We start from the raw sequence: 15,926 nt of genomic DNA, 5'->3' as shown, positions 1-15,926 counted from the left end.
ATCAATGATCAAGGAAAACGCTTGTAGTCCCAGGTTCCTCAATTACTACTGTGACATCACTAGAAATGACAAGAGATACCTGCACACAAGAAGTCTGTAAAGCATTTTGGCTACGCAAGTCCAAGATCTTACATAATCACAAATCTTGGACAAAAGCACTGAATTTATTTTTGCTAGTTTGGCTAAAGACACAAGAGAAGGGCAATTCATTTTCCTACCCCTTTAAAAACCATACTAAAAAGGCTCATCAAACCTAAAATACAGAATACACAAACACTCGTTAGTAGCAGATCTCCATTATAACACGCACACATTTCTGCATCCCAGTCTGAATGTTATATATTCAGCTGAGATTTGGGTAAACAGAAGAAACTGGTGTGCTGTCAAGGAATATAGGAGACCCTAGCCATTCGCGGGGGATACGTTCTTGTATCCCCCACGAATGGCAAAATTCGTGAACAAGGCACTGCATTTATGAATGCTGTCCCCCAGCAGCTGGGGGAGAGGGGGGCACAGCTGCGCTGGCGACGGCGGGAGCATGGTGGCGGCAAGTGCAGAGCTCCCAAGGAGCTGCTTTAAGTGTACTTAAGATGCAGGTTCGGCATTCGTGAATATCTGAAACCGCGAATGTCGAACCTGCGAATAGCGAGGGTTTTCCTGTAGGGTTTTCCTGTACTACAGCCACAGGCCACTGTGTGGGCAGCTACTCTGTATCCTTCTCTGGTTAATCTCACACCCCCACAGAGTAGAAAAGCTGGAAGACTGTGGTTGTTACACTAGACCCCCTCAGCAATGCATGGTAAATCACTATTGAGAAAGAGGAGGCAAGGTAGTGTCCCCCTGCATTCCAGCTTTTCTAACAGATGCAATAGTCTTGCTTGACCATGCATCTTCCTACTGCTCTAGGAAGGCCTGAAAAGGAAAACTGGTGCCTTTCATCTTCATTATATCCATGTAACACTTTCAAAACCAATGTTTATGGCTATGACAATTATTTGAAATTATGCAAACATCACCAGAAGAACTTGGCAAGTATGCAGTGGTTTATTCTAAAGACCTAAAAGAACCTGGACACATCAACCAGGAAATAGAGCCACAATCCATTTCTGCAGTCATGACAGTAAGGTTGCATGTACAATATTGAAAGGGAAGTGAGTCCATGTCCAGCTGACACCCAGTATTAAAAACATGGTCCAGATTACATAGTTTGAACATCTTGCCTATTCCAAGAATCATTATACGAACGTTGAATCTTTTCCTAATACACTCATACCTGTATATAATACACTTCACACAAAAGACCTCAAAATATTTGTTTTTAAGAAAGAGACACTTTATAGTGAAGAATGTGCACCATTCTCTTAAAGGCAGGCATGGACAATCACTTCCAGTATACAAAGGAAGTAAAACAAAAAGCTGAACTATAAAATGTAAATGTGTAAGTAAATATTGTAGGAAAGGGAAGAATAGAGGGGTACAGGACTAGTAGAAGGGTTAATTCAATCATAGACTAAAGCAAAAAATTCTAAAACAAGATTTTTGAAGAGGAAATGGCTGGAAGGAAGAACATTCATTCCAAAGATAGCAGAGCATCTGTTGAAAGAAACCAGTAAAATAGCCACTTATCAACTGTGCAGAATTGCAAGGCATACACAAATGACAAATTAATAAATGCCAAAACCCCACCATTTCAGACAATAAAATGGGTAGTAGTATACAGTTCTGTGCAGAACTTTAAAATTAGATTCAGTAACTGACAGTTGACAAGGATGGACAGGAGGATACCTTATTTATTTATTAAGCTCAATAGTACTCTGGCCACAAGATTCACGTGTTTCGTTAAATTTACCATAAGTAATTTAAAACAAAACTCTAAAAATCTGAAGAATTGCTTTTTATGTAAATTACTGATTTTAGTTATTGTAAAAAATTATTGCATTAACAATTAAGTAATAATAATTACCAATATGGGGTGCCAATGAAAGATTTCCTTTTGGCAATTGTAGCTGTTATCTGTGCAGAGACTCCAAAATCGGCTACGAAAAAAAATGAAGAAGATAGTTCATAAATAAAGTACTGATTATATGCAAGTCATTATTTATGAACAATATAATTTTAGCTTCTTTGTAATATAAATTTCTTAAAATCTAGAGACAGAGGCTAATAAGATGTTTATATAAACATTAATTTAATCCTCTGAATTGGATTCCCCCAGGCATTCAAACAGGCACCCCATGAAAAAAGGAATAATGGCATGCAAACTGTAACAGAAAACATTTGCATGTTTCCATTTTAGGGCATCATTATGAATATGTAGTAATGCATCCATGAAACAAAATATTTTAAAAAGTATGCATTATTTATTTTGATGCATATCAGTACTTGAAAAACCTGTGTAAGGAAAATGAGAACATAACACCATACATCGTAAAGCTCAGCCTATATTGCATATTATTTTGTAAAATAAAATATAGTCAAGACTATTAATATTAAAAATGTTTAAAATAATTTTAGCAACTGCAAAAAGAGAGAGCAGTCAGGGAGTTCTAAGTGTGATTTGGGATGTCAATGTTTTTTGAACAACGAAGTATGCTTAGTCATCTGGAAAAATTATCAACTTTCCATTAAACACCATTTTCAAATTTAAACTCCCATGCAGATATATTAGTTTATAATTTAAAATTTAAGCTCAAAACAAATGAATTATAAATACATGCTGTGACAGAATCAGTTTTTGACTATAACATTTTAAAGTTATTTCCTTTTGTACGTAAGTGTTCATGTCATATTACTGACAAATTCTGATAGGGAAATTATTTCCAGTTAAAGGAAATAAAAGTGTTCCTTGAAAATTCTCGTTTTTTTCTCTTTTATACATGGAAAATAATCAATCACTAAGTTATTACTTAAATACTCCCTATAATTCTATGTAATTACACAAACTTTATTTGAAATAAAACAATGTACTCCTGCATCTATAACATATTTTTAAATAGATTCATGTAAACCCTGTATTCAGAAGAATTTGTTAAAGGATGCTTTTATATGCAGCCTTTTAAACTATATGTTTTTTACTTCATATAAAAATATACCAGCCAAGTCTCAAAACTAAAATGACTGCATGAATGTAATTTTAGTTGACTTTTGCAATATCAGGCTAATTTGCTAAGAGGTTTGCCTTTTTACAACAATTTTCTTAAACTACTCTCCTGGTGGGTACACCAGTGTATCAATCAGTTTCTCAACGAGATTTACTGGTAAATTATATGTCATTCAAACATTTAGGTTATAAAACTTCAAAAGTTTTTTAAATGTTGTTATAATTTGCTGCATTTTTACAACCTGACAAAGGCTCAAGTACTTACCTAATTTTACATGGCCATTATCCGTTAAAAGAATATTTGCTCCCTTAAAAGAAATAAACACATTTCGATTAAAGTGTGCAGCTTTTCCTGACAGTTTGTAGAAACTACAAGATTTGAATAGAACCTAGGAGCGGGGAATATACCAAGGATGATTAAACATTCAAACAACTGAAAAACTTAAGAGTATTTTTAAAGTCAGGATGACATCCAGATATGTTGCATAACCCAGATGTTTGCAAACACCACACTGTAAGACCTACGCATCCATACATTTCAGAGCTTCCCACTGTATATAAATTTGACTTCCAACAGCAGAAGTAAGTTTTGTAAATTGTTAAATTTAATATTTTGTGGCTAAATGTTCAGCTTTATGGAGTCAGCAAGTAGAAAAGATGCCCCAAACCGATCCTCAATAACAGCTTCCATTATAAATTGTTCCATATAAAAGGAAGCAAGAATTCTTATGGGTGATTCTTTTAGTGGACCAACTGCATGGCTGGAAAAAGACAAAGACTAGCTTTCAGGTATCACAATACCCTTCCTGAGATTCTGTGTGTACCTACTGCAAGAACAGGTACTGTGATACCTCAAAGCTTGTGTTCGTCTTATCCTAACCATGCAGTTGGTCCAATAAAATATATCACCCACAAGCATTCTTGCTTCTCACATATTTTCTGGACCATCAAGGGCAACAACATCAGTTGAACACAACTGTATAAAGCAGTGATTCGCAACCTTTTTTGTACCAGGACCCATTTGCACACATCAATGGCCAGCCCTGAGCCACTGCCCCTCACTCCCAACCCACTGTCCTTAACCCCAGGACCTAGCCCCAAAGTTTGTGGGCTAGTGGGGGGCCCAAGCAGACTCTTGCAGGTTGGAACTCTGCCAGCATGGGAAAAGCCATGGTATCCCACGTTTTCCTCCTTTAAAAGAGAATCTGTTTTTAAAGTTTGTTAAACAATTTTTTAAAGTTTAAAGTTTGCGACCCTTTCATATATTCTTGCGACCTACTTTTGGGTTGCGACCCATGGGTTCAGAAACACTGGCATAAAGGATGTGTTTAAGAAGAACCTGAGCAGTTGCTTAGGGCATATCTGAACTGAGACAGAAGCTAGCTAAGGACAGCAATAAATGAGAAGCAGCAAGATGGCAGCACCACAAACAAGCTGTTGTGGGAAACAGAAAAACACATTTCTAACAAACTTTGCTTTTCCAATCACTGGTTTTGATATAAAAAAGGAGAACAGAGGACCTCATTATCACCACAGCACCTCAACTGCCTGGAAGGACTTTGTAATTGATAGGTTTTGTAACTGGAACTGAGTAAATTATTCTGTTTCTAAGGCCTTGGTGGAATCATAATCCAGTTTACTTTCTTTCAGTCAGGTTGCTTCCACGGCATCAACAAAAACACATAACTTAGCTGCTGAAAGAAGTAGATATCACTTAATAAAAACAGAAGAAGGTATCATTTTCCCCCGAGTCTTCTCATGGTTGGACAGCACTTCATAAGAATCACATACATTTTGTTTTTCAAATTCTTCCAAGTATTCTTGGTCTGAACCGTAGCCCACTGAAACCAACTAACAAAATCCAGTCTTTGAATCGGACCACTTTATTTCTTGAGTATGAACAGATAATATAGCTTTTATGTTCTGATTTTGAGAATACACCAAGTTACACTTTTGAGTCTTGCAACAGTCACTTTTTTTACATGGGTCAAGTCAGAGTGCATGTTGGTGACTAGGGGTTTAGGTTGTAGACGTGTTGGTCTAAGGATATAGGCAGACAAGGTTCCTTGGGTGAATTTGATATCTTTTATTAGACCAACCCAAATGGTTGGAGAATAGTTATTAAGCAAGCTTTCGGGTTCAAAAACCCTTCGTCAGGCTAAGGAAGCTGCAGCAGTTGGTGCGTGCTCTTCCTGGATGGAATGAAAAGTAAAGAAGCCAGGGGCTGGGCTGGGCTGGGGAGTCAGTTGCCAGGCAGATTGTAATGTATCAAAAATCCAATGTCTATGTTTAGTCCATGATCTCTAGTATCCAGCAGGTTGATGAAATGGAGCTCATAGGCTCCTCTCTGGGAAGTGTTGTGTAAGTTTCCCTTGAGGATCAGGATTGAGAGATTGGGGAGAGAGTGGCCCTCCTGTGAGAAATGTGCCCCCACCGGTAATTGAGGGTTTCTGTCTTTGATGGATTTCCGGTGTGCATTCATTCTGGTGCGCAGTTGTTGTCTCCTACATATCTTCCATCAGGGCATTTGGTGCATTGGATGAGGTATATTACATTTCTGGAGGTGCAGCTGTAAGATCCTGGGATGCTGATGGCTCTGTTGTGGGGTGCAGTAATAGTGGGGGTGGTGGAGATGTGCTGGCAGGTTTTGCATTTCTTGTCCTGGCACAGTCTGGATCCTTTTGGTGTGTTCTGGGCTTGAGGAAGTTTGCTTCTGGTGATGAGGTTGGTGAGGTTCGGTGCTTGTCTGAAGGCTAGGATGGGTGGCTCTGGGAAGATCTTTTTAAGAATAGGGTCTTTTTCTAATATGGATTGCAATTTTTTGAGGATTTTCCATACAGGTTCAAGGGATGGGTGATACGTCATAACCAGCGGTGTGCGATTTGTGGGTGTTTTTCTTCTGTACTGCAGCAGTTCTTCACGTGGTATCCAGGTGGCTCTTTCAAACGTGCGATCTACCTCTCTGGAGGAGTGTCCTTGCTGGGTGAAAGCCTTTTTAAGATTGGTGAGGTGGCAATCCCGGGTGTTCTCTTCAGTACAGATGCGGTGGTAGCTGAGGGCTTGGCTGTATATCACCACTTTTTTGGTGTGTTTTGGGTGATTGCTGGTTCTGTGCAGATATGTATGTTGGTCTGTGGGTTTCTTGTATACTGTGGTCTGTATTTTACCCTTCCGGATACTGGATACTGTTGGTGACTATGGATTTGACAACTCTTTTCTATTAAACAAAAGATCTCTTTTTCCATATCGTGTTTCTGCAAGTGATCTTTGTTTAAAACCTACAGCTGAAAATTTTCCAAATTGTTTGTCCAAAATTTGGTTTCAAAATAAAATGATACAATTTTCACAGGAAGGAGTTCCCACATCCCTAAGCACTATGATACATATCCCACTAAGGCAAATGGCAATATGAGTTTGGCTGCAAAGCCAGTACACATCTATGCTTAAGCACCTATATCTGAAATCATTAGCATGTATACTTTTCTTTTTGAACATTTTTCTTCCCAAACACACAATTTAAAATAAGATTGCCTATATACTTTCAAGAATTAAAGTTAAAAAACAATTCAAAGGGTATAGTTTTTACATTATCAGTTGTACAACACAGATTTATTCAAGCTACCACCAAGAGCCAAGTTATAGCTCTTTTAACCTCAAGAAGGGGGCATTAAGGAGGCATTATCCTCCACCATAAAAGGCCATGCTGAATAGAACTACCTGTTCTGGGAGCTACTAAGCAGACAGAGAGCAAGGAATAGCAAAGTCATTATTCCCTCTTGCGAAGGGTGCAGAATAGGAGGGTTTGCTGCATCTCAAAAACATATCGAAGATTAATCCTCAGAACAACTGAAAATGCTCCCGTATCCAAACAAAGGCATGTACTGCCCTCCAGTACAGGGTGGCAGCTAACTGTCACAATACACTCATAAATAAATGCTGCGTTTAAACCATGTAACAAAATTATTTTCCATGTACAGTACACATTTTTAAAATGACACTTCTCTTTTGTATAGAAAAATTTCATTTTATATGTTAATGTTTTATTAGTAAAAATAACAACACTTTTAAAATATTTCTCTGTAAAAATGTGTAAAACAACATTCAAGTAATAGTTGGAACATTTACTTAGTTGAAAAACAATTAACCTACCTTTATATCTCTGTGCATTTTTCCTTTACTATGAAGATAACACAATCCCTGCAATTTGAGAACAAAGCCTTTAACTAAAGAAAATTACATAATCATTTAGCCAAACTTTTCACTTCACAGAAATTTACTAGATATTTGGTAACACAGATTTAGGATACATTCCAATAATTTAGTATAGAAAAGATAAAAAATAGGTGTGGGATGGAGGCACGGCTCATGGGGTGGGGCCAGATCCCGTTGCTGCTTGCACCCCAGGAGTGGGGGGTGGGGGCCTGTGCCCTCGGATCTGGGCAGGTCGGGCAAGTAGCTGTGGGGTAGAGCCACAGCTGATGCTGTGCAGGGCTTTTCTCACTGGGGGCTAGGCTCAGAGCGGGCTCCAGTGGCAGCTGCAACCACCCCAAATTTTGCGGTAGCTCTGCTCCCAGCCCTGTGCTGCCACCTGCCACAGCCCCAGCTGAACGCTCCGCTTCCACCCAAGCGCCAGGAAAAGCTGGGCAGTGGTGTGGGGCTGGGAGCAGAGCTGCAACAAAATTTAGGATGGCTGCAGCCTCCTCCCAGCGCTGCCAAAGCCTGCTCCAAGCCCAGCCCCCAGCAAGAAAAGCCTCCCACAGCACCAGCTCCACACCGCAGCTGCAGCCTGCCCCGCACTGTGCAGGTCCGGGGCACATGCCTCCTTGCCTTCCCCAGGGTGCAAGCAGAGGTGGGAGCTGTCCCCAGCCCATGCCTGTGTCCTGAGGGCCTCCCACCCTGGGCTGGGCAGCACCTGCCCCTACCCACTTCCTCACTGCAGGGAACACTGATCTGCCCCACCCCACCATGCCCTTCCCCTCCCCCTCCCTACTTACCTTTCACCACTCCAGATTTACCACCTAATGGCAGTTGTATCAGATATTGGATCGGTATCAGCCGATATGCCTCCTTAAATATCTGCTATTGGTATCAGCTCCCAAAATCTCTATCAGTACACCCCTAATTACCACCATCAAATCGAAAATTAAACACCACCTGTTTGAACTGCTCTTCCTGCAATACAAACCAATCTGATCAAATCCTAAATGAGGTCTAGTGGGAGAGCTAGTCAGGAACCTTGACTGAAACCCCTTGAATCAACTATAAGAAAAAGGGCTGGGTCACTGATATTTCATGGGGCATATGTCAGCACCTCAGCAGAGTCAGTATGAGACACACCCAGCTAGAAATTAACAGCTCATATTTTTTAACCAAGTCCTCACCATGTAACAGTGTATGAGTAAAGGCTTAGAAGTGGTACTCATTGTGATGGGTATTTTTTTTAAAGAATCTGGAATTTTGGTACAAAAAATTAACTTAAACATCTTGGGTCTGGCAACAGGGCTGGCAACAGCTAACCCCTTTCACCATTGCCCTGAGCGAGCCCATGGTCTAGACCAGGCTTGTCCAACATGCAGCCCACCAAGCCATTTTATCTGGCCTGCGGCGGCAGCACCACTGCCACGGAGCATGGAGCCACAGCGGCAGTGTGAAGCCAGAGGCAGCAGCATGGAGCCAGCAGCGGCAGCAGCAGCAGTGGTGGTAGCGAGGCGAGCAGAGCCATTCCGTGGGCCTCAGCCAGCAGTGAGGTGAGTGGAGCTGCTTGGCCCCGCACGGGAGGCCAAGCAGCAGCCACTGGCACTGCCGGCCCGCGCCTGCCTCCTCACCTGCCCGCTTCAAGCCAGCCCCACTGCCCTGCCCCACAGCAAGGTGGCGCCTGCTCCCCCGGCCAGTCTCCCCCCAGGCACTGCAGCTCTCCGGGCCCGGACGCCCATGTGTGAGGCCCCGACGGGACCGCTTCTCGTGTGCTGCTGGGGACGGGAGGAGCCCGGCCGAGTCTGCACCGACCAGCAGAAGCGGCAGCGGAGCTACGTGCCGCTCGAGACGGGACAAGCCTGCACTAATCAGTCCTGAGCGGCACACGGCTCCGCTGCTGCTTCTGCTGGTCGGTGCAGACCTGGCCGGCCTCCTCCCGTCCCCAGCAGCACACGAGAAGCCAGCTTCAGCTACATGCTGCTTTTCCTGATCGGTGTCGACCCGGTTCTGCCCAGGCGGGTCCTGCAGGACTATGTCAACCCGGGCATGGCACTGGCAGGCTGGTAGGGCCCCAGGTTAAACCCAGCCAGGCCCCACGGCTTCCCCAACACCAGCACCATGTCAACCCAGGAATGCACGCCATGTCAACCCCTGTAACTTCATTGGTGTCAAAGTTCATATGACATCACTTCCTGATATGATACCACTTCCTGTGATGCCTTTGAATATGGCTCGCTGGCCCACTGGGTGATAAAAAAAGTTCGTGATCTGGCCCCACATTCAAAAAGGTTGGACACCCCTGGTCTAAACTCTCAAAATTTAGCCCCCTGCACGCATATGAATGAGTTATAGATTGTTTTTGAAATCAGGCAACTTCCTAGGCTCCTAAATACAGACTCAGGAACCTAACATTTAGAAACTCAAAGCTAAATTTCTGGTCCAGTGAAATCAGAAGCAAAATGGGTCTCATCCCTCATCTTGGAAGTACTGGAGTAAGATTTTCAAAAACTGATAAAAAGGTTTGGCTTTTGACTGAGGAAGGTGAACATTGGGCTATAAAACAACTGTGTTTTTCCTTTGGTCAAAGCACCCTAGTTTTTAATATCATATACTCATTAAGGGGTAGTATATACGCAAAATACTTGTTTATATAACAATCAGAAAATATGCATGAGGCACTTCACTTTCCTTCAGCAACGCATGAAGAATAAGAATTACTATGACATGATATTTTCTACAACAACCAATCAGCTTCCCCCAATCTTCATATCCTCTTGCCAATTTCATCATCCAAATGGAAGAGGAGAAAAAGAGGAGTGAACTTCCTTCACTGAAGGGACCCCAGGATAATTTGGGGCAGATAACACAGAGCAGATTTAGATTTTGTAAAGGCTGTAAAATGGAACCCTTCTCTTTACCAGAAAACAGAACAATGTTAAGATAGCCAACATTATTTTTCCATATAATTAGATCATATATTACACATGCACATACAAACATGCTATTATTTTACCCGGAAGACTAACAGTTGTATACTCATCAAAACATTAGCTACCTGTAGTGTTTCTCTGCTAACATAGGCAATCTGATGTTCTGAAAGTGGTCCAGTCACTATAAAGAGAAAAAAAAGTTAAAAAAAAAAAATACACTGAACTCTTTATTTTCCAAAGCTGTATTTCAATTCCTTCCATAAGTTCAGCTACTTATAAGTAAACACATGTTTCTGGCTGCATTTTGTTCTAGTCCTACCATTTGTACCCTGAAACAAAAAACAGTTTTGCAAAGAAAATATCAGAAGTATGAATAAAGAGTGGGGCTCCTTAAAGGAAACTAGAGGAATAGGGCACTGCTGTACCCCACTGAAATTCAATGGGAGCTAAGTAGTGAACAACTTGATGTTTCCTTTAAAAGTTCCAGCTTTAACAGAGAGAAATACTTTGCAATATAAGTTTCAAGAACAAATATAGATCTGTCTTCCCTTTATTGATGTAAAGTAAGTAATGCATTTACTGGAATTCAAGATAACCCCCCAATAATTAGATTCCATATATGGAAAATTTATAAACGTATTATAGTTTTCCATATATAAAATCTAGTTATTGGAGGGTCATCTTACATTCATCCCCCATAGCACTGCAGTGGGGAAAACAGCAGCACCAGGGGAGCAGGCAATGGGAGGGCAGGTGGCAGAGGACTTGAGCAGCCTGATCCCTGCTACTTGTTCCCACCACTTGACCCCCCCTGCTACCTGCTCTCACCCCTGTGTGCCTCCACACTCTGCCCCTACCTTGCATCATGCCTATCCTCCCCTGCCACTTGCCTCCCTGCCTTACACTCGGGCACCTAACTAACGACCACAACTAAAGAACACTACATTTTAAATTAATTTTAGCTGTGAATAAATTGAGAAATAGTACTACTGAAATACAAGATAAAAATATTAAGTAGGCTCTAAATGTTAAGCCCCAAGGTGTTACTGGAATGAGAGACAGCTTGGAAACTAATTAAATGGGTGCACAATTTCTCTAAATAGCATGGCTGAAGCCAAATTCAACAGAGACAGGAAAGCATTACTACAATGACAGCTGTTCAGACATTTATGTTCAAATGAGCTCATTTCCTCATATACAGGTGTTTTGCATGATAAAAAACTATCATGATAATTGGTGTTCTTATCAATGGTAGCAGAAGTGCCAGGGACTGACTACGCCACCCAAATGACTAAGCTGTTATTATGATTTGAGCACGCAAACTGGTTCTTCACTTTGATTACAGTTATGATAAGCCTCAAGATATGCAGAAGGTGATGCTCACAGCAGGAATAGCTTTTGCAATTTAAAAGTTGATGGCTTCTCTGATCTACAGTAGATCTTCATCTGGAAAGCTTGTCCGACCATTTTCTAAGCATTGTTTCTTTTAGAGGTGCACCAATATATCAGTGGCATAGCAGATCAGCACCAATAAAAAGAAAATAAACATTATCGTCATTTGGCTTTTTTTGGCCCGTGTAGCTGATAATGACACTGATAATGCTGCATCCATGTGCGGAGCTGCAGCATGCACTCAGCCAGGAATGCAGCCAGGCAGCTTGGAAAACAGTGTGTAGCTGGTAAGTCTGGGGGGGAAAAGGGCGTGGGGCAGATGGAGGCATCCAGAGAGAGGGAAGGAGTGGGGCAGGGGCAGGTTCTGCTCAGCCAGGGTGGTGAATACAACCCTGGGGCTGGAACAGAGCTACAGGCAGCTTGTCCAGGGGGCATGCGGGGCATGCGGAAGGGGGGATGACTCCCAGCCATTGCGTGCATCCCTGGGGGAAGCATGAGGGTCACGTGCACCCCTGGATTTGTGCACAGGGCAAGAGTGGGCCGCCCATCATGGGTTTGGGGCCAGGGGCTGTGCCAGCCTCCATCTGGCAGGGACCTGGGCTGGGGCAGGCATGGGTGGGGCAAGCGGAAGCAGCACTAGGAGGGGTGGACACAGGATGGGCTATACCTATCCTAAAATTTGCCATAGCCACTCCTCCCAGCACTGCTACTGCCCACCTTGCCCCTGCTTGCTCCAAGCACAGCCCTGGCCCAGCCCCCCCACTGGGAAGAGGCTGCCACAGCCCCTGGCCCCAAGCCTGCAGTGGGCAGCCCACCCTCGCCCCGCCCACAAATCCGGGAGTGCATATGCACCCCATGCCTCCCCTGGGGGTGTGTGTAGCAGCAGGGAGCCGCCCCCACTCCCAACCTCCCTAACAAGCCTCCCACAGCTCCATCCCAGCCCCAGGGTTGCATTCACTGCCCTGGCTGGACAGTGTCTGCCTCTGCCCCACTCCCATGGAGACCTCCATCTGCTCCCCACCCCATGCCCCTTCCCCACCACAGACTTACCAGCTGGACACTGGTCTGTCTCCAAGTTGCCCAGCTGCACTCCTGCAAATTGGCTATTGGATCAGTATCAGCCGATATGGCTGGTTAGTAATCAGCTATCACTATCAGCCAAGAAAATCTTTATTGGTGCACCCCTAGTTTTTTTGATGCAGGTCTCACTGCTTCAGCAAAAACTTTTTTTTTTTTTTTTTTTAAAGTATTTACACCCTGAAATACACTGCAATACAAATATCAAAGTAGGACAGGATATACAAATACATGCAATATATAAACTGTGACAATGTGCTCATTTATCCCAAAGACATACAGGTACTCGTATGTAAAATATATTTACTAAGCAGCAAAGTGGATATATTGTAGAGCTGCACAACTAGAAGCATGTTCCTTGTTTTATATTTACAATATAGTCTTTAATTTTATTAAGTATTAAACATCAAAATACATATGATACTTTCCCATTCAACTGCATTTCCAGAAATCTGTAGGTAACTTTGGTTGTTTGGGTAACCTAGAATATTTCCAACACATAAAAATCTAAAACTGACATTAAAGACTAAAACATTTACTAGGCTTAAGATACGATTCCTTCCACTTTAAAACTTTCCTATTTTATCCTACTATAAATAGCTATGGTTTCAAGTAAACTCTATTTATTGTTCATAGAAGTTGAATTTTGGCTTACCATGATAAATGTCTTGTAAAGAACCACCTCCACAGAACTCCATGCAAATCCATAGCTTATCTCGTCTAGAAGTGATAGAAAGCATTTATTTGCCGTTTATACTTACAAATCTTCACTATTAAGAGTTAAATCAAAGGACTTAAACACTGCTGAATAGAATTTAATGAGCCGGTATACTAAATAAAATATAAATCTAAATAGAGAGCGTATAGTTTCACCTTTATTCTCCAACAAAACATTCCGAATATTCTTACTTGAAAAAGATATGAGAACTTCCACAAATTATTGCACTAAAAGGACAAAAATGATAAATGAAGTATGTGTGCACTTTTAAGATTCCTTCACTTCCCCTAACAATGTGAATGTTCTTGCTTCCTGGCTAATTTGTTTTCAGCTCTATCAGCTGGGAGACTGCAGATGCTGGACTCTCCTGCTCCAATTGAAAGGATAATGACCAATCACCAATCTTGATTTTCCCACTCTTTCAGGTGTCTCCTCTTGTTTTGCATTAAAAGGAGCAAAACCTGGAAGGCTTGTTGGCCTATTTCAGGGGTGTCAAAGATATGGTCAGCAGAGTCCCATCATCTGGCCTCTGGGTTTCAGAGTTGATCGACACACAGCACATGAACCATGCTGCACAGGGTGCCCGGTCCAGGACAGCAGGGCACACAAAGCTGACTCCAGCCAGTTCAGGACTCTGCTGGATGTGGTGAGCTGTCCAGGATCCATGCTGCATGTAGTGCCTGCCCCAGCCAGTCCAGAAAAGACACCACATGCAGCATGGGTCCTGGACCAGCTGGCAAGGGCGCTGTGTAGTGTATGTCCCAGACAATCAGAGTGGTGTGCTGTGTGCTCTGGATCCAGCCTGCGGGGAGCGAAGGGGATGTCACAGGAGGTCAGCGGGCCCATACTACTCATCCAGCCCACAGTGCCAGATGAGTTTAACACCCCTGGCGTATTCCACTCAGCAGAGTGGTAGTCTGAGCTGGGGGGCTGGGTGCTCATATAGATCACTTAACTTCCTTCAAATCCTGAGGTACCCTTTTCTTTCAAATCTGATTGGTTTGAGGAAAGACTTTTCTTCGGGAAAGCTTAAATAATAGCACAAGAACTAGGTTTGTATTTCACAGCCCAAACGCTCCCCTCAGCTCCTATCTCATTCCACAGCTGCTTCAAGAATAGCCTGTCACCTTCCTCCATCAGGCCTGCTAACCAGCAGGTTTTGTCAAAAAACTCCAAAAATTGCTTCAACCCTGACCCAATCCACTGTGGCAGCAGAGGCTCTCCTCTTCATCTTAAAAGAGTTAGAAGGCTGAAGGCTCCAAGTGAGCAGCACTAGTGCAACAGGCTCCCTAATAAAGGCATTTTTTTGTGTTCTTTTTTAAACTGGTAATTTCAGTTGGTGAGAAAAATGGTAGTAAATGTGACCATGGAGGCAGCCTTGTTACCATGCGAAGCAGGAACCAAACTGGAGAACCAGAGGGGAGGGCTTGGGTCGTTCCTACCTGTCAAAGCAAATGAAGAGAAGGAACAACCTCACATCTGCACTGCTGCATGCCATGACAACATGAGTATGAGCAGGAGCACTAAACTATCTTCTACTGACCAACACTACACTGAGTCACAAAACTATTATCTGGTCTGTCCTCTACCTCTTTTCCCAAGCTGGTCTCCAAAGTGGTAGACTCAGATAAAACAGAACTGGCTGAAGCATTGCAGAGCTGTTACAGAATAATAAAGATTTACTGGCTGGTGATGCTCACTTCAAGCACTTCTTGGCCACACATTGACAAAGATGGATACACTTAGCACTTTAAGATATCTGAATTTTTTTCACTTAAAAGAACAATAATGGCCTCAAAACATATGCACCTATAAGAGCCACTTCCCAGATTTGAGTTAACAGTAGCAGAAGAGTGAGAACACTTGAGGTTGAAGGGAACTAGCAGGTCCTTCCACTTCCTCCCCTGGGAAACTCAGGACTCAGTCAAGTAGCTGCTTCAGCCACTTTTACTCTCATGCTGCTTAATTGCTTCAAATTGTTGAAAAAAATGTGAAACAAAACATCAGACAAAACTCCACATTGTTCAGCTGCCCAAACCAAGCAGAGAAGCCAGATATCTGTCAAAGAAGGGAAATGAAGCCAGGCAGGAGAGCGACAACCCCACACAAACCAGCATTCTGTTTACAATCCAAAGGCCAGAAATCGACAAAACCTTCTGGGTAAGGAGAAGTGCCCTTCAAAAAACAAGAAGTGCCACCCCAAATAATCTCACATCTTAAACAAGCACTTATCGAAGCTCCAATAGGAATAGTGCAATATAACATGAACAACAGTTGTTACTCCTGCATTTTCTACTTTGTTTTTGGTAATTATTAGAGAAAGCTCTGTATTTCCTTTTTCTTTTTACTCAATCCCTTGAAAGCATGACTCACCCAAAAGTATATATATATATATATATTTAATACAGATATTTCTCTCTATATATATAGATATACATGTAGATATATCTATATCTACAAATAAAGAGAAACAGAGAGAGAGAGAGAGAGGGTGGGGGGGGAGCGAGCTATATAT

At 42.4% G+C, this 15,926-nt stretch overlaps 1 protein-coding gene across 2 annotated transcripts in view; it reads right to left on the bottom strand.

Moving 5' to 3' along the window:
* The window catches only part of MAP4K3 (mitogen-activated protein kinase kinase kinase kinase 3), a 143,669-nt gene that overhangs the window by 99,393 nt on the left and 28,350 nt on the right, over nucleotides 1-15,926 (bottom strand). For both annotated transcript variants that reach the window (XM_014598208.3, XM_014598209.3), the window contains exons 4-8: nucleotides 13,349-13,413; nucleotides 10,350-10,405; nucleotides 7,250-7,297; nucleotides 3,366-3,408; nucleotides 1,964-2,036 (exon numbers count right to left, since the gene is read on the bottom strand). In XM_014598208.3, coding sequence (XP_014453694.2) covers nucleotides 1,964-2,036; nucleotides 3,366-3,408; nucleotides 7,250-7,297; nucleotides 10,350-10,405; nucleotides 13,349-13,413 — 285 coding nt within the window. The remainder of the gene's footprint in view (nucleotides 1-1,963; nucleotides 2,037-3,365; nucleotides 3,409-7,249; nucleotides 7,298-10,349; nucleotides 10,406-13,348; nucleotides 13,414-15,926) is intronic.

The sequence above is a fragment of the Alligator mississippiensis genome, chromosome 1, assembly GCF_030867095.1.
Source record: "Alligator mississippiensis isolate rAllMis1 chromosome 1, rAllMis1, whole genome shotgun sequence".
Taxonomy (NCBI): Eukaryota; Metazoa; Chordata; order Crocodylia; family Alligatoridae; genus Alligator; species Alligator mississippiensis.
This window is presented reverse-complemented; position numbering and strand designations above follow the sequence as displayed.